The 19844-nt window shown below is 24.0% G+C and overlaps 1 protein-coding gene and 3 long non-coding RNA genes across 4 annotated transcripts; 3 read left to right on the top strand and 1 right to left on the bottom strand.

The window, feature by feature from the left end:
* Positions 1-146: 146 nt before the first annotated feature.
* On the top strand, positions 147-3839 carry LOC143200800 (venom carboxylesterase-6). Its single transcript, XM_076411514.1, has 10 exons — positions 147-309; positions 360-520; positions 579-678; positions 730-924; positions 974-1159; positions 1366-1725; positions 1841-2022; positions 2071-2209; positions 2473-2599; positions 3396-3839. The coding sequence occupies exons 1-10, from the start codon at positions 258-260 to the stop codon at positions 3631-3633; spliced, it is 1740 nt and encodes a 579-aa protein (XP_076267629.1). The 5' UTR covers positions 147-257; the 3' UTR covers positions 3634-3839.
* Positions 3840-10891: 7052 nt separating this feature from the next.
* Positions 10892-13959, top strand: LOC143200827 (uncharacterized). The gene is made up of 2 exons (XR_013006824.1): positions 10892-13000; positions 13054-13959. It is a non-coding gene; the product is annotated as an uncharacterized LOC143200827 (long non-coding RNA).
* LOC143200823 (uncharacterized) lies at positions 12558-17154 on the bottom strand. The gene is made up of 3 exons (XR_013006820.1): positions 16349-17154; positions 14776-15143; positions 12558-14205 (listed from the first exon to the last, which is right to left on the bottom strand). It is a non-coding gene; the product is annotated as an uncharacterized LOC143200823 (long non-coding RNA).
* Positions 15169-18347, top strand: LOC143200825 (uncharacterized). The gene is made up of 2 exons (XR_013006822.1): positions 15169-15853; positions 16455-18347. It is a non-coding gene; the product is annotated as an uncharacterized LOC143200825 (long non-coding RNA).
* Positions 18348-19844: the final 1497 nt, after the last annotated feature.

Here is a 19844-nt window from a genome sequence, read left to right on the forward strand (position 1 = left end):
TAAATCTATGTTCAAATATAATTACAGGTACGAAGTCTTGTAATAAAATTGTTTAATTGTTGACCCTGTTCCCAGTAATCAAAAATATTTTTGCTCAGTAGCGTGTCGTGTGTTGTTATATGATAATAACATACATTTGAAGAAAAAGATTTTAATGTAAGCCACTGTTGGACGAAACTATTATATTACCTTTTTAAAATAATTTGACAATCATTTCAAAAATCGTCATTTAGACAATCAGTCTTTCAATCGACAAGATGATGAATCTTTTATGGTGCGAGAGGACTTTATTTATAATTTTCTTAAGCAGTATGAACAATTTAATAAGTTCGGCCGAATTCTAACATAAGACATTATAGATATACCAGCACTAGCACAAAGAGAATCAGATGGCCCAACAGTACAAGTTCCTCAAGGTCTAATAAAAGGTACATACGAGAAATCATACCGGAATAGAACATATTCAGCTTTTGAGGGCATTCCTTTCGCCAAACCACCCATTGGAAATTTGAGGTTTCAGGTAATATTCGCTAATAAATATATGATTCGATTCGAAGTTCGAATTGATTAATTTACAGGCACCTGTACCAGCAGATGCATGGAACGGTATTTTAAAAGCAAATAAGAAATACGAGTGCCTCCAATTTATACCATTTTCATTATTTTTTGGTCCAAGAGGTAATGTTTGTAGTTTTCAGTGGTTTAAGTCATTTTAATTATATACTCCAGGAACTGAAGACTGCTTGTATATTTATGTATACGTTCCCAGAGAAATCATAAACTCGAATGAACTCTTGGACGTTGTAGTTCACATCCACGGAGGTGCATTTATGTTAGGTTCCCCGAAATTCATGGCTGGCCCTGAGTTTCTAATGGATAAAGAAATCGTTTATGTTAGTTTCAACTACCGATTAAATTCATTAGGTAAAAATGGGATAAACAATGTTCGATATGCTTAGAATTATTCTTGTAGGTTTCCTTAGTACCGGCGATGACGTGATACCCGGTAATAACGGTTTGAAAGATCAAGTATTGGCTATGGAATGGATAAAAGATAATATTCAATTTTTTGGTGGAAACCCTACTTCCATTACTCTTACTGGATTATCAGCAGGGGCTGCCAGTGTTCATTATCATTACCTATCTCCACTTTCTAAAGGTATCATATATAGTCGTTTATTATTCGCATAATTCAATAACAAAAATATTTCGTCCTAAAATTAAACATGAATCACTATGACTAATAGACAAGATAACTATATCAGCAAGACATACTTGTGCTCCAACTAACCGCATTTGTCGGTGTAAAACAACTCGTTAAAACAAAACATATGTTTAACCAGGTCAATGTTCATGATATTTTAGGTTTGTTCCATCGAGGGCTATCTCAAAGCGGGACGGCCTTGCAACATTGGTCACTGAAACTAAATCCATTGGATGATGCTAAAATTCTGGCAAAAAATTTAAGTTGCCCAACTTCATCGTCACAGAAAATCCTCGATTGTCTGAGGGAATGTGACGGGAACGCTTTGATGAACGCAACAATTAGCTTTTACAAACACGTGGATGGTATACCGTTCAATATTTTTGGGCCTGTTATAGAACCGAGATCAGAAAATGCTTTCATCAGCGAGCATCCATATAAAATTATGGAGAATGGCAACATCTATGATGTACCATGGATTACCTCGAATACAAAAGATGAGGGATTATTTCCTGTTGGTTGTAAGTCTATATATATATATATATATATATATATATATATATATATATATATATATATATATATATATATATATATATGTCTGTATATGTATATATATTTACTTACTTATTTCAGTTATTTTATGGCTTAAAAAACTTCGACTCTTAGATGAGCAATGGTACGATATAATGCCATATATAATAGAAACCAATAATAAGTTAGATAAAAACACAGAACATGATGTATTAAGTAAAATCAAAACCTTTTACTTTAAAGATAAACCACTTACTGAAGAAAATATTCATTCCTTGATTGATGTAGGTATTATGTTTACTTCATTTCATATATAAAATATGTTTTATTAGCTCTTCACTGAACGCCTATTTTTAACTGATGCCGAGGAAGCAATAAAGATGCATACAGCTGCTGTAAGATCAGAAGTATATTACTATTCATTTTCCTACATTTTGAAAATGCCTAGCTTTCCACCTTCGAAAGTGAAAGGTGAGTTTTAAGCAAATAACTTCAGATTCATTTATTCTAGTATATTGTTATGAAATAATTTAATTAAACTATACTATCAAGCTTCATAATAGCATTCAGATATATTTTTTAAAAAGGCATTACTGATTTTGGTGAAATATTTATAAATCAAAAAACCGTTTTATTTTTATTCGGTCTGATAAAAAGGATCAAAACACTTATATCTAACCACATTCGAAAATACTTGTACTTTGATATTAATAAATTAAATCGTTTGATAACAGGTACTTCTCATGGCGATGACACAAGGTTATTGCTTGGTATGATAGGAACTCCTAGTAAATTACAAGATAATGATGAACAAATGATGGAATTGTTTACAGAGTTTCTAGCGGAGTATGCGCAGAAAGGGTATGTACAATTAATAATGCAAACTTACTATATATATTTTGGTCTATTACCCAAAACAAAATATGATAGAATTTATAAAGCCAATTATGAGTGATAATTGTTACTGTTTTTATTATGGCAAATGCGAGGTCACGGCAAAGATAAATGTATATATTAAGAGTATCCAATTCGATAGAAGTCTATCGAAACATTCTAGTTATTCGATACTAAACAGTTATTAATAAATTAATTTCTTGTCAGTTGAATTCGAATGTTTTTACCCAAATCTAATCTAAATAACATGAAGATTATAAATTATTCGAGATCCCTTGTGAGGGGAAAATGATAATTTTTAGTTTCATTGTGTTGTGGAGTTTTCATTCTAAATAATTATTAGTTAATAAAGCCCATATAAAATTAATGTCACCACATTTACTTCGCGTTTTAATATTTTTGGAAAAGTAACCGGTTACGACCGGTAAAAAGCGATTAAACTAAAAATGTATAATATTCTCTATATAAATATTAGAAACAAATTAACATATGATTAGTAATTATTACAGTCGGTTTTATAAAATAAGGTTCCATTTATAGCTACTCCTTAATAACCTCAAATTATTATCTAAAAATACAATCTTATTGTTTTACTAATTTAATTACAATACATGTGAGCCAGCCAGGCCAAAATATTCGAACAATATGATAAAAACAAATGCAAAATACTCAAATTAATTAATTGGAGTTTTTTATTATAAATTTTGGCGAATGCGCATTTTGATTACTACAACATTTAAAACAGTAAATTTTATATTTTTAGAATACCGAAATTTAAGGACGTGGAATGGTTACCACAAGATCGACATGTTGACAAACTAAATATTCTATATATTAATAATGTTAATGACATTGAAATGAGAACAGCAGATAAACTAGGATTTAGTGATTTTTGGAATTCTTTGCCATTACTTCAAGTCGAGAGGACTGTAAGCTACAGTATAGTCTTAAAATGTAGTTTCGTTTTAAATGCATTGTCTTTATTAATTTTATTCTTATAAGATAACAACATAAACAGCATTATGTAGCAATTATTTAGGTATTATGTTACACTGATACATACAGGAATAAAGATGGGATTAGGCAATTAAAAGAAACAACATATTTATTTAAAAATAACATCTTTATTAGCAGTGTTTAGTTATTTCATTTATGTTACACTGATGAGTATATATGTATATAAAACTTAACAATAGTTTCCACTCTACTTGTAATTTGCTCCTAAGAAAGCCAATGTGAATAAAACTCCCCCTCCTCCGTTCCTAATAGATGAAAATAGTGTCACAAACTTTGAGAACATTACATTATTAGCTATTTTTGTTTTACTCTAGTGATTTTATTATACTAAAATATTTTGCTAGATGCTCGATGCAGCATATTATGAAGTTAAAATCAAAATAATATTAAAATATTACAAATAAAATCCTAATCTATTCCTATTATTCTATTCCAATGTTAAATTAATAAATTTAAAACATTTACTGATACTAGCAATATATTAAAATTAGTAAATATTAACAACTAATAGTAATGAATTCTGATATTATATAAAATGAGAATGTTTTTATTTTGCTGGGATATATACGATAGAAAATCGGACAATCGACTCTGTTAATTATGGTAAATGCGAAAGGAAATATCGTGTAACAAATCTTATACAGCTTTCTTTTTAGTTTAAAATGTTTTTACTTATTAATCAATGCGTTTTTGATGTTGTTTTAATTATACTTTAGTAACAGATTCAAACAAAATAATATTTGGCTGGAATGGAAAATGATCAATCATATGAAATTAAGTTACCTTTTAGTAATTTAATCAAAATAAGCATTAAAATTGTTAAATGACTTTCCACTAAAAGTTCTTTTTTAATGCTATTAAAAATACTGATAATACAATTAAATGTGAATATATTTCTACTGATCTCTTTTAGACATTTATAAAGTTGAACGTAAATATAAGGCGTAAATGCGGATATAAGGATAGGAAGACAGGTGCGTAATAAAACAAATTAATTAGTCTTTATATATATTTCTTTATTCGTCCATATATTTCGATATTAATATGTGATAATGTAATTTTATATTTTTTATTTAATACTTTTTATTACATTACAATAAAACGCTAATTAAATTGATACTTTCGCTTATTTTTTTATGCTTTATTTGATTAGTTAAATTAACTCTAATAATAATCTGAAATGTATTTAATAATATTTGTTTGGCCCACCTCCCTCCTCGCTTTTTACGACAAATGTCTCATTTCTCTTTTTAACGTGACAACCCTATTTATTTTTTTATAATAAATAACAAATAATAGCCCTTATTGAATTGTGGTGAATGCAATGGGAGGTAACCTATTATAGAATAAATATTATGCAGATAATTTATTTTGATTATAAAATGTTTTTACTTATTCAATATCATCCAAATTGTTTTGGGTAATAGTTGTTTAATTTACCACTTCAAATTAATATTTTATTTGTTCTAGAGGGTCCTTCTATCGCTATTAAATGTATTTAGAACCTTTTCTCTCTCGTTAATTCAGTATATTACTAATGTAATATGTAATATTCATTTGATTTTTTAATAAAACTATCTGATACTCCTTATATTTTCTGTCATCTTTCTGTTTTTATATTAATCTGTGAACTATTGATTTTAATTAAGTAAAATATTATAAACATTTGTTTTACTTTTCATTATTTGTTGTAACTAACCTTACTTAATATTTATTTTAGTTATAAAACATACTATTTTGATTAGTTTGCCCACCACCCTCCTCTTTTCTAGTTAATTATTTCATTATTTTTGTTAATACTTCATAAAAACTTAATATTATTTCTTAGATTGTATATGTCTTATGTATAAAGAAATGCTATCGCTTTTCTAGCAATAAGATAAATTTAATTAATTTATTAACGTTTTATTGTACATATATGGAATATATTACTTAAAACTCTTATATTAATGTATATCTACTTAATTTGGATCACATACTCATAAATAAAACAAATTTTTGTTGCATTACCCATCACCCTCCTCTTTAAACATCTGTTTTGAATATTGTATCTTTATATTATCTACAATTTTGTTCTGCAATATTTTTTTTATTATCCGCATTTTTGTTTTACTGTATACTTATTTTTTATTGTCATATTTCTCTCCTTTAATTCATTTACTACATTTTTCGTATATATTCAGACATATTACCATCTTAATATAGTTGTATTTAAATGTTGAATAAAATATATTTACAGAACTATATATTTCAATGTTATATATGGCGCTTCAAAATTTATGGTATTTTATGTTACCAGCTAAAACTTTTTAAAGAAATGTTGCAGTTTTTCTGTCAATATAATATACTTCATTAAATTATTACATTTTATTTTACTTAAATTGAATTTTCCTACAAATTTTACAACAAAATTTCTTTTCTTAATTTGGATCACATACTTATAAATAAAACAACTTTTTGTTGTTGTATTACCCACCACCCTCCTCTTTTTAAACATTTTTGTTTTGAATGTTGTATCTTTATATTATCTAAAATTTTTGTCTACAATATTTTTTTATTATTCACATTTTTGTTTTATTGTATACTTATTTTTCATTGTCATATTTCTGTCTTTTAATTCATTTACTACATTTTTCGTATATTTTCAGACATATTACCATCTTAATATAGTTATATTTCAATTTTGAATAAAATATATTTACAGAACTATATATTTCAATGTTATATATGACGCTTTAAAATTTATTGTATTTTATGTTACTTGCTACAACTTGTTAAAGAAATGTTGCAGTTTTTCTGGCAATATAATTTATTTAATTAAATTATTACATTTTATTTTACTTAAATTGAATTTTCCTACAAATTTTACATTAAAGTTTATTTTCTTAATTTGGATCACATACTTATAAATAAAACAACTTTTTGTTGTTGTATTACCCACCACCCTCCTCTTTAAACATTTTTGTTTTGAATGTTGTATCTCTATATTATCTAAAATTTTTGTCTCCAATATTTTTTTATTATCTACATTTTTGTTTTACTGTATACTTATTTTTTATTGTCAGATTTCAGTCTTTTAATTCATTTACTACATTTTTCGTATATTTTCAGACATATTACCATCTTAATATAGTTGTATTTAAATTTGGAATAAAATATATTTACAGATATTTCAATGTTATATATGGCGCTTCAAAATTTATGGTATTTTATGTTACCCGCTAAAACTTTTTAAAGAAATATTGCAGTTTTTCTGCCAATATACTTCATTAAATTATTACATTTTATTTTACTTAAATTGAATTTTCTTATACATTTTACAATAAAGTTTATTTTCTTAATTTGGATCACATACTTATAAATAAAACAACTTTTTGTTGTTGTATTACCCACCACCCTCCTCTTTAAACATTTTTGTTTTGAATGTTGTATCTCTATATTATCTAAAATTTTTGTCTACAATATTTTTTTATTATCTACATTTTTGTTTTACTGTATACTTATTTTTTATTGTCAGATTTCAGTCTTTTAATTCATTTACTACATTTTTCGTATATTTTCAGACATATTACCATCTTAATATAGTTGTATTTAAATTTGGAATAAAATATATTTACAGAACTATATATTTCAATGTTATATATGGCGCTTCAAAATTTATTGTATTTTATGTTACCCGCTAAAACTTTCTAAAGGAATGTTGCAGTTTTTCTGCCAATATATTATATTTAATTAAATTATTACATGTTATTTTACGTAAATTGAATTTTCCTACAAATTTTACATTAAAGTTCCTTTTCTTAATTTGGATCACATACTTATAAATAAAACAACTTTTTGTTGTTTTATTACCCGCCACCCTCCTCTTTAAACATTTTTGTTTTGAATATTGTATCTTTATATTATCAACAATTTTGTTCTACATTATATTTTTATTATCCACATTTTTGTTTTACGGTATACTTATTTTTTATTGTGAGATTTCAGTCTTTTAATTCATTTACTACATTTTTCGTATATTTTCAGACATATTACCATCTTAATATAGTTGTATTTAAATTTGAAATAAAATATATTTACAGATATTTCAATGTTATATATGGCGCTTCAAAATTTATGATATTTTATGTTACCCGCTAAAACTTTTTATAGAAATGTTGCAGTTTTTCTGCCAATATAATATACTTCATTAAATTATTACATTTTATTTTACTTAAATTGAATTTTCTTATACATTTTACATTAAAGTTCCTTTTCTTAATTTGGATCACATACTTATAAATAAAACAACTTTTTGTTGTTGTATTACCCACCACCCTCCTCTTTAAACATTTTTGTTTTGAATGTTGTATCTTTATATTATCTAAAATTTTTGTCTACAATATTTTTTTATTATTCACATTTTTGTTTTACTGTATACTTATTTTTTATTGTCAGATTTCAGTCTTTTAATTCATTTACTACATTTTTCGTATATTTTCAGACATATTACCATCTTAATATAGTTGTATTTAAATGTTGAATAAAATATATTTACAGAACTATATATTTCAATGTTATATATGGCGCTTCAAAATTTATTGTATTTTATGTTACCCGCTAAAACTTTTTAAAGGAATGTTGCAGTTTTTCTGCCAATATATTATATTTAATTAAATTATTACATGTTATTTTACGTAAATTGAATTTTCCTACAAATTTTACATTAAAGTTCCTTTTCTTAATATGGATCACATACTTATAAATAAAACAACTTTTTGTTGTTGTATTACCCGCCACCCTCCTCTTTAAACATTTTTGTTTTGAATATTGTATCTTTATATTATCAACAATTTTGTTCTACATTATTTTTTTATTATCCACATTTTTGTTTTACGGTATACTTATTTTTTATTGTCATATTTCTATCTTTTAATTCATTTACTACATTTTTCGTATATTTTCAGACATATTACCATCTTAATATAGTTGTATTTAAATTTGAAATAAAATATATTTACAGATATTTCAATGTTATATATGGCGCTTCAAAATTTATGGTATTTTATGTTACCCGCTAAAACTTTTAAAAGAAATGTTGCAGTTTTTCTGCCAACATAATATACTTCATTAAATTATTACATTTTATTTTACTTAAATTGAATTTTCTTATACATTTTACATTAAAGTTTATTTTCTTAATTTGGATCACATACTTATAAATAAAACAACTTTTTGTTGTTGTATTACCCACCACCCTCCTCTTTAAACATGTTTGCTTTGAATATAGTATATTTATATTATTGACAATTTTGATCTACAATATTTTTTAATTATCCACATTTTTGTTTTATTGTATACTTATTTTTCATTGTCATATTTCTGTCTTTTAATTCATTTACTAGATTTTCGTATATTTTCAGACCTATTATCATCTCAATAAAATTGTATCTATATTTTGTATAAAATATTTTTAAAGAACTATATAGTTCAATATTATATATGGTGCTTCAATACTTATTTTTTTTTATGTTGCCCACCAAACTACTCTTTAAAGAAATGCTATATTTTTCTAGCAATAAGATATATTTTATTAAATTATTAACCTTTTATTATACATATATTGAAATTCCTTATAACTCTTATATTAAAGTATTTCTTATTTATAATATACGATACGAATATTACGATATTTTGCATATTATTAATAGATTATGTTAAAATTATATATTGATAATAAAATAACTTCATACAATAAAATATATTACATTACTTTATATATCATTTTATACATATGTATACATAAATAATTGCATAATTATGTAATTTTAAAACTTCTTTACAACTTCTGTCAATATTTTATTAGCACATTTCTGTTTTTTATTCGTTTACAATTTTCATTTATTTTCAATATGCATCTAAATAAAAATTACATTTATGCTTTATATAAATTAAAATACTTGTATAGAGTTTATATTCTTATTTTTAATAACTCACTGACTTGCATTTGCCAACCACCCTCCTCACAAATTAATCTTTTATAATGTATCTCTTATATTTATCACAATTTTGTGCGTAATATATATTTATATTTTCTACACTTTTATTGTATAACTGGACATCGTTTAACACGATTGTACAACTTAATAAATATTTTCTGCCCTATTTTTACAATATATACCTGCCTTTTTATAGCATTAAAAAAAATAGCTATACTAAATTTTACATATTATTATTTGACCTTCTAACATATAATATAACTAATACATTTCATACAGCACGTTACACTTTTCATACAACTCTATAAATTATAATTTTATATTTTCAATATTTTAACCTATTCTTTACAATATGTCTGTTTTTTATTAGCAACTCTCTTTTTTTAAGTTCGTTCATCATCTTTTCCATATATTTTCGATTAATATTTTGTCTACATGTACTGGCTTCGTTTATAAATACCCTATTAGAGTATATTTTATTATTCTTGATCACACACTGTCTTGTTGTATTGTCCACCACCCTCTTTAAATTATTCTTATTATATTGTATCGCTTGCATTAACCACAATTTTCGCTGTATTATATTCTTAAAATATCTACACTTTCATTTAACTTTACCACTGCACATAATATACGTTTCACTGTCAGACCACTGTCAATAAATGTATCTTTAATAACTTGCTGTTATTATAATTAACATATTTAGGTATTTTTAAAACCTTTATATCATATTTAAACATAATTATCGCACATCTCATATACTTGAAGAATTCTTCAATTCATTATGTTATTTCTTAATACTGTCTAATATAACTTAATACATATTTTGTATCATATGCTTTTTATTTCCATTATTTCATTCACATTTTTACAAAAGTCTATGCCTATTTCTGTCTTCCTTTTGTTCCTTTAGATATACTAATACTAATATTATGATATTTTACTTTCTAATATATAATTAGATTAATATTACATTTTTCCATACAACTCTATATAACATAATTTTATCTTTTCGTTACTTTATTCCTTTCTCAAAATATTTTTCTTTTGCATCTCTTTTTTTTAATTATTTTTATAATAAATCATATTTAATTAATTTAATAACCTATAAATCACCATATTATGTATAAACTACAATACTTATTATTATTTGTGATATGTTCATATTGTTTCTATTGTATTATTAACGTTTTACTTTACATATACTGAATAACTTTATATCATAGTTTCTTTTCTTATTTTTGATCTTATTTTCTTATATTTGATTAATTGGCCGTCTTATATTGTATCTCTTATATTCTACATATAACATTTTTTATATTATTTACACTTTTTTACACTGTTTTACCTTACAACTGCATATAATATACATTTCAATCACTGTCAATATATTTATATTTTTGTTATACAAATATTATAGTTTAAGTTACAACTATTGCTGTTTCATTTTTCTTATCTACTTTCTAATACCTTATACAATATCTTACATATTAATATTTTACTTTAGTTTTAGTATTTAAAACAATTCTTTAATACAAAAATTTTTTTTAATATACTAGACATTTTCTCATCTATATGAGTTTTTTTACAAGATATGTCTATTTTCTGTTAACACCTTTTCCTTTTCTGTTTTTAAATTAATTTATCACCTTTTCCATATATTTTCGTAAATATGACTTTCTTAACAAATATTAGTTTATATAGTTATAAACTATATTTATATAACCTTATGTATCAGCCACAATATTTATTGGTTTTTTTATTTGCCCACCACCCGCCACTTTAAAATATAATTTAAAATACTCTTTCTCTATATATTTAATAAAGTTTTACTTTATATATGCTGAAATTCATCTCGTACTCACGAAATAATTTTCATATTCTCACATTTTTACAATATCTTTTACATTTTCTAAATATTTTTCAAATTATCTACATATCTACCTTTTTGAATCACCTTCCTCATATGTTTTCGTACATAATCTTTACATATATTACTTTATATACTTTATTCCGTGATGTTTAGTACAATATATAGTATTTTACTTATATATTTAAGTTTGTTTAACTAAGTACAGACGTTTTTGGTATCAACGAAATGTTATTCTGGGAATATATATTGTTGGGCTACAGTTTCGATGATTTATTATATTTTTTTTAAGTTATATTGCAAAATAGTTCCAAGGTTTTTATTATTAAAGTTGTACATTTAGTACCAAAGAAAAGTTTTCTTCATACAACTGTTTACTTTTGTAAATTTAATCAAGTTTGAATATTTGTAAATGGGTTATAAAGTTTTTAGGAAGCCCCTGCCTTAAACTTGAATCATATTATCTTATATCTTTAAAAATTGTAAAACACCTGAATCTGTTAAATATGTTGTTGGACATTTTATAGATTATTAAATATAAATTCTTAGAATATTCTTCTCCTTATCAATTTAAAATTAATTAGAAACGGTTAGAATTTATTTACTTTTTTATTATGACTGATTATTTTCAAGGATATGTTTCCTGTAAAATTGGAGTGTTGTGCAAATATTTGTTTCATATATTCGTTATCTTATTTCTATAACCTCTAGAAATATTCAAGTAAGTTTGATAATTAAGATTAAACTGTACACTTGATTTATACACATTTCTTTGTTATTATACATACATTGATATAAAATGATCTGTAAATATATTTCTCTAAACATAAATACAAATTATTCCGATGTATTCGATAATTTTATTTGTTCTTTTATAGTATTTCATCTTTTTCCCACTGCCTATCATTCGTACACAATTTTTAGAAATTTATTTCTATTATTGTTGATTTAACTTGCTAACCAGTAGTTCATTTTCTCAGATTTTAATGTATTTTTTGTCATATATTTATCATATCTATTGTTTTAATACTAATTATTATATTTGTCCTATTCTCTTTACTTTCTTTTTCCTTTTATTATTTAACACCTTACTTTTATAATTTCTCAACAAATTATTACTAATTTTTGTTTAATTCGTTTTGTATTATATTTATTGCACATTATCTATTATAGACATTATCTAACCAGTACTGTATATTTTTCCGATTTCATCCTTTTATATTATACATCTTTCGTATGTATACCTAGTGTTATTTTCATAGATTATTTCAGTTATTTTCATTATATCTTAATTAAACCTCGTATTTTGAACCTCTACAATGTTTTCGTTATCGTAGTCCTACGTACACTTATTTTTTCTTTGGATACCTCATAAAAATTATTAATATTTACTATTGCTGTTGAACTGTTACATTTATTGTACTATGTTTTGTTATAATTAATATTTTGTACATAACCTCATTTTATCTTCATATCACTATATAGTTTTTACCACCGCCATTAGTAATATTGTAATCTGTTTAGTTATTTGGTCTTGTCATATCAATTTCCTATAGTTAATTTCATCACATTTGTTTTTATTTTTCTCTACCCTTTTATTGATACCAACTGCATGTTTTCATTTTATATAATGTTATATCGTTTCTTTAACTTTATGTTGTACTGAATTTTTGCTACCTATATATTTGTTACCACAACAAATCTCCATTCTTGTAAAAATATTCTATTTTTCCACTATACATCTTACCCATTTCAACTCACAACATTCCTTTAATTTATAACTATTTATCTTCTTTGTTTCATTGTTATTTTATTTTCAATTTTTTAAATTCGTATGTTCCTTTTACAGTCATCTTATCGTTTCTTACGCATTTATTGTTATCATTATTTTGATTTCCTCAATTATCTAATGTCTTTTCATCATTTCTTTCTTGTGTGACCTATTATATGTAAACTGTTATACCCATCTAATATTTTGGACCATATATCTTATTATTTATATTTCAATTTTACTGTATTGTTACTGTGGTTAGTAGTTTAGTTTATCTGTTAAATATCTGTTCTTATATTCTTCTTTAAAGTTGCTCTTACAAAACATTTATATACATTCTTTCTCATTTTTATTTCATTATGATTTTATTTTATTTTTCTCGTTTGAACAATTTTTACATTTGTTATATATCCCTTATCTAATCAACTTTAATTCCTGCATTTATCTATTATAAATTTCATCTTACCTCATCATGTTTGATTTTATAATTTTCTTTTTATTGCTTTTAATTCTATATCCATATCCATATTTTAATTTTTTATCATGGTGTGGCTCCCTATCTCTAATTGTTGTATTTATTTTATTTTTAAATTATAATATATTTAAATTTTAAATTGTATTATTATATCTGTTATTTCATCAAATATTTATTTAGTTCATACTTCTGTCTATTTTGTCAATCCATGCTTGCTTTTATAATCTTCATTACACTGTTTTTCATTGTAAAAATTGTATATTTCATATATAATTGTAATTTCATTGTATACTTTCATTTTCATTTTATGTTGATATATTATCAGTTTTTGTTCCGCATTTTTAACTATTATTGCTTAGTGAACTATTATATGTCATGGCATAGCTCCTTATCCTTAACTGTTGCATTTATTCTTATTTTTTAAGTAAGATATACCACCTGTTTATTATTTCCATTTAATATCTGTATATTTTCTGTTTTTAACTAATTAATGTACAACTTTCAATTTCATTATTTTACCTGTTATTTTATCAAATATTTATTTAGTTCATACTTCTGTCTATTTTGTCCACCCATCTTTGCTTTTATAATCTTCGTTACACTGTTTTTCATTGTATATACACATTCATTTCCATTTTACGTTGATAAATTATCAGTTTTTCTTCCGCATTTTTTAACTATTATGGCTTATTGAACTATTTAAAAGTTTAGTACCACTTTACTATATTTCCAATTTTTAATTTATTTTAATATTCTTATTACAAGTAGTCTGTACATTTTAAACTTTTAATAGCTTAATTATTATCATTCTAGTATACATTTTCCACTATTTAATGTTAACCTTTCTTCACTTTTTGTTTAATTATTATATAATTTACATCCTATATTTGTATTTTGTGTTGTTTAGTTTTACAATTTGCTTTGTACTGGTTTTCAGTCTATGTCATTGTATAGCTTCCTATCTTTAACTGTTGTATTTATTCTTATTTATTAAGTAAGATATACCACCTGTATCTTATGTCTATTTTATACCTGTATATTTTCTGTTTTTTAACTAATTAATGTACAACATTCAATTTTATTATTATACCTGTTATTTTATTAAATATTTATTTAGTTCATACTTCTGTCTATTTTGACCACCCATCTTTACTTTTATAATCTTCGTTACACTGTTTTTCATTGTATATACACATTCGTTTTCATTTTATGTTGATATATTATGAGTTTTTCTTCCGCATTTTTTAACTATTATGGCTTATTGAACTATTTAAAAGTTTAGTACCACTTTACTATATTTCCAATTTCTACTATTTTATTTTAAAATTCTTATTACAAGCAGTCTGTACATTTTAAGCTTTTAATAGCTTAATTATTATCATTCTAGTATACATTTTCCACTATTTAATGTTAACCTTTCTTCACTTTTTGTTTAATTATTATTTAATTTACATCCCATATTTGTGTTTTGTGTTGTTTAGTTTTACAATTTTCTTTGTACTGGTTTTCAGTCTATGTCATTGTATAGCTTCCTATCTTTAACTGTTGTATTTATTCTTATTTACTAACTAAGATATACCACCTGTATCTTATGTCTATTTTATACCTGTATATTTTCTGTTTTTTAACTAATTAATGTACAACATTCAATTTTATTATTTTACCTGTTATTTTATCAAATATTTATTTAGTTCATACTTCTGTCTATTTTGTCCACCCATCTTTGCTTTTATAATCTTCGTTACACTGTTTTTCATTGTATATACACACATTCATTTCCATTTTATGTTGATATATTATCAGTTTTTCTTCCGCATTTTTTAATTATTATCGCTTATTGAACTATTTAAAAGTTTAGTACCACTTTTCTATATTTCCAATTTTTATTTTATTTTAATATTCTTATTACAAGCATTTGTACATTTTAAGCTTTTAATAGCTTAATTAATATCATTCTAGTATGTAATGTATTTCCACTATGTATGTAGTATGTAATGTATTTCCACTATGTAATGTTACCTCACCAAATATGTATTTAGTTTAACCTTTGTTCTCTTTTTGTTTAATTATTATTTAATTTATATCCCATATTTGTGTTTTGTGTTGTTTAGTTTTACAATTTGCTTTGTACTGGTTTTCAGTCTATGTCATTGTATAGCTTCCTATCTTTAACTATTGTATTTATTCTTATTTCTTAAGTAAGATATACCGCCTGTATCTTAATTCTATTTTATACCTGTATATTTGCTGATTTTCTTTAAACTAATTAATGTACAACATTCAATTTTATTATTATACCTGTTATTTTATTAAATATTTATTTAGTTCATACTTGTGTCTATTTTGACCGCCCATCTTGCTTTTATAATCTTCGTTACACTGTTTTTCATTGTATATACACATTCATTTTCATTTTATGTTGATATATTATCAGTTTTTCTTCCGCATTTTTTAATTATTATCGCTTATTGAACTATTTAAAAGTTTAGTACCACTTTACTATATTTCCAATTTCTATTTTATTTTAATATTCTTATTACAAGCAGTCTGTACATTTTAAGCTTCTAATAGCTAAATCATTATCATTCTAGTATACATTTTCCACTATGTAATGTTACCACACCAAATATGTATTTAGTTTAACCTTTGTTCTGTTTCTTGTTTAATTAATATTTAATTTATATCCTATATTTGTGTTTTGTGTTGTTTAGTTTTACAATTTTCTTTGTACTGGTTTTCAGTCTATGTCATTGTATAGCTTCCTATCTTCAACTGTTGTATTTATTCTTATTTCTTAAGTAAGATATACCACCTGTATCTTATTTCTATTTTATACCTGTATATTTTCTGTTTTTTTTTAACTAATTAATGTACAACATTCAATTTTATTATTTTACCTGTTATTTTATCAAATATTTATTTAGTTCATACTTCTGTCTATTTTGTCCACCCATCTTTGCTTTTATAATCTTCGTTACACTGTTTTTCATTGTATATACACATTCATTTTCATTTTATGTTGATATATTATCAGTTTTTCTTCCGCATTTTTTAACTATTATGGCTTATTGAACTATTTAAAAGTTTAGTACCACTTTTCTATATTTCCAATTTTTATTTTATTTTAATATTCTTATTACAAGCAGTCTGTACATTTTAAGCTTTTAATAGCTTAATTATTATCATTCTAGTATACATTTTCCACTATGTAATGTTACCTCACCAAATATGTATTTAATTTAACCTTTCTTCTCTTTTTGTTTAATTATTATTTAATTTATATCCCATATTTGTGTTTTGTGTTGTTTAGTTTTACAATTTTCTTTGTACTGGTTTTCAGTCTATGTCATTGTATAGCTTCCTATCTTTAACTGTTGTATTTATTCTTATTTCTTAAGTAAGATATACCACCTGTATCTTATTTCTATTTTATACCTGTATATTTTCTGTTTTTTTTAACTAATTAATGTACAACATTCAATTTTATTATTATACCTGTTATTTTATCAAATATTTATTTAGTTCATACTTCTGTCTATTTTGACCACCCATCTTTGCTTTTATAATCTTCGTTACACTGTTTTTCATTGTATATACACATTCATTTTCATTTTATATTGATATATTATCAGTTTTTCTTCTGCATTTTTTAACTATTATGGCTTATTGAACTATTTAAAGGTTTAGTACATCTTTACTATATTACCAATTTTTATTTTATTTTAATAATCTTATTACAAGCATTCGTACATTTTAAGCTTTATTAGCTTAATTAATATCATTCTAGTATACATTTTCCATATATCCTATATTTGTGTTTTGTGTTGTTTAGTTTTACAATTTTCTTTGTACTGGTTTTCAGTCTATGTCATTGTATAGCTTCCTATCTTTAACTGTTGTATTTATTCTTATTTCTTAAGTAAGATATACCGCCTGTATCTTATTTCTATTTTATACCTGTATATTTGCTGTTTTTTTTTTAACTAATTAATGTACAACATTCAATTTTATTATTATACCTGTTATTTTATCAAATATTTATTTGGTTCATACTTCTGTCTATTTTGACCACCCATCTTTGCTTTCATAATCTTCGTTATCGCTGTTTTTCATTGTATATACATATGACTATATTATATCTTTTTAGTTTTTGTTCTTTATATTTATTAAATTGATTCTATTAGGACTTTTATATATTATGACTTATACAACTATTTAAAAGTTTACTGCCAGTTTGCTATTTTTCAAATTTGTTACAGGTATTCAGTATATTTAGGCTTTTATTAGATTAACTAATATCATTCTAATACAACCTTTTTTCACTATATGTGTGACTTCAGCAAATTACTATTTAGTTTATACCTTTCTTTTGTTGTCTTTTCTTGGAATTAATTAATTATAAGTTTGTATTTTGTGTTAATTTAATTATCCTAGATGTTTATATCATATTGTTCTTGCTATATATCACAAACGTCATACGTCAGATACCTTACCTCACAATGGTTTTCATAGTGAATACTATTTACTATATTTTATTTTATTTCTTTTCAAAAATTTTTATTTTTTATTTTTTTATTGTCTATAACAGTTTGGTTAAGATAATACCTCATTTTTTTACAAAAATATTATATACTGTCATTATTGACGTTTTTATTATTTAAATTATGCAATGCAATTACAATTATGCGATAAATCAGAATTATCTCAGAACCCTAAGAACATTGCACTTTTGCCATCAAAATGTACACATTTTTGTTACAAACTTTTTACCAAAAAAAGGACACTCAACTTTATTATTATACCTGTTGTCTCATCAAATATTTCTTTGGCTTATACATTTATTGAGTTACTTAAAAGTTTAGTTTCAGTTTACTATTATTCCAATTTTTACTACATATACTCGGTAAATTTTAAGTTTTTATTAGTTTAACTAATATCTATTTTGTTCACTCCTTTTTCTTGTTTAATTAATTATAATTTCTTTTTTAACCTAAGTTTGTATTTTGTGTTGGTAATTTTCCGCAGTATTATATTATTTTCTATTATAAATGTCACATAAACATTGTTTTTATCTTCGCTATATATATATTGGATTTATTTTGCTACACTTTTCTTAAGCGCTTAATACCTTCGAAAATTTAATTCTTTCATAACTCACTTTATTTGATCATAATATATGTACCAAATATATATTTAATTAATATTCTTTATTCTGATTCAATGTTTCCTTTCTTTTTTAGAACTACGTTCTATTTATAATTTTCTTAAGTTATATAGCTATTTGGTTTAAATACGAATATTAGTACCTGTACAATTCAGTCTCGAAATTTCTGGTTCTACTGTTTCCTTATTTGATATTACAATCTCATTATGTAGACCTGTTTATGTTATTATTGTATTCCTAATATATACTTTTACTCGTTTTACTCGTCGTGTTGTATTTAATTTTAAAACTTTTAGTTATTTTATATGCTTATTTTTATATTGTTCTCACCATATATCACAATCATCATACGTCAGATACCTTACATCACCATGTTTTTCATGGTTAATACCTTTTGTTTTATTTTATTTTATTTCTGTTCAAAAATCGCTAATTTTTATTTTCTTATTGTCTATATATGTGATCTTTACGGCATTGCATCCAATAACTATTATTTACTGTCATTATTCATGTATTTGTTCTTTATATATAATAAAATAATAAATGTTATTCGTTCATTCACCTATGACACGTTCACACGTAACACATTTTTGTTACAAGCTTTTATGAAAAAACGACACCCAAACTTATTAACCGCAAATAATCCGTCAAAACACACCTGATAATATTTACCTTTACCAAGATCTAGTTAGTCCGTAAAATTAAAACTATATTTTATACACAACTATCCATCCAGTCAAAAAAAGCCATAGGAAAAACATTAGTACCATCCGAGTATAAAATAAAGGAATTAATACAAGTATTATTTCAAAAGCCAGAAACAACTACATGAATGAAAAAAACAACGATAGTGCCATCGATCCCAAACACAACAGATATCTAAAATCATCAAAAGTCCAAACAGTGCAAATGTAAAGAAATTAGAACGTAAACATTG

The sequence above is a fragment of the Rhynchophorus ferrugineus genome, unplaced genomic scaffold (genome assembly GCF_030347505.1).
Source record: "Rhynchophorus ferrugineus isolate W39M unplaced genomic scaffold, kcgeb_rfMv2 rfM8, whole genome shotgun sequence".
In the NCBI taxonomy this organism is placed as follows: domain Eukaryota; kingdom Metazoa; phylum Arthropoda; class Insecta; order Coleoptera; family Curculionidae; genus Rhynchophorus; species Rhynchophorus ferrugineus.

What these genes read in the sequence shown, in the direction of transcription:
- LOC143200800 (XM_076411514.1), top strand. Translation starts at nt 258, where the DNA reads ATGATGAATCTTTTATGGTGCGAGAGGACTTTATTTATAATTTTCTTA. An exon ending in ATTTATAATTTTCTTAAGCA is followed by an intron (nt 310 to 359) that starts GTATGAACAATT and finishes AAGACATTATAG; the next exon opens with ATATACCAGCACTAGCACAA. An exon ending in GCGGAGTATGCGCAGAAAGG is followed by an intron (nt 2,600 to 3,395) that starts GTATGTACAATT and finishes TTATATTTTTAG; the next exon opens with AATACCGAAATTTAAGGACG.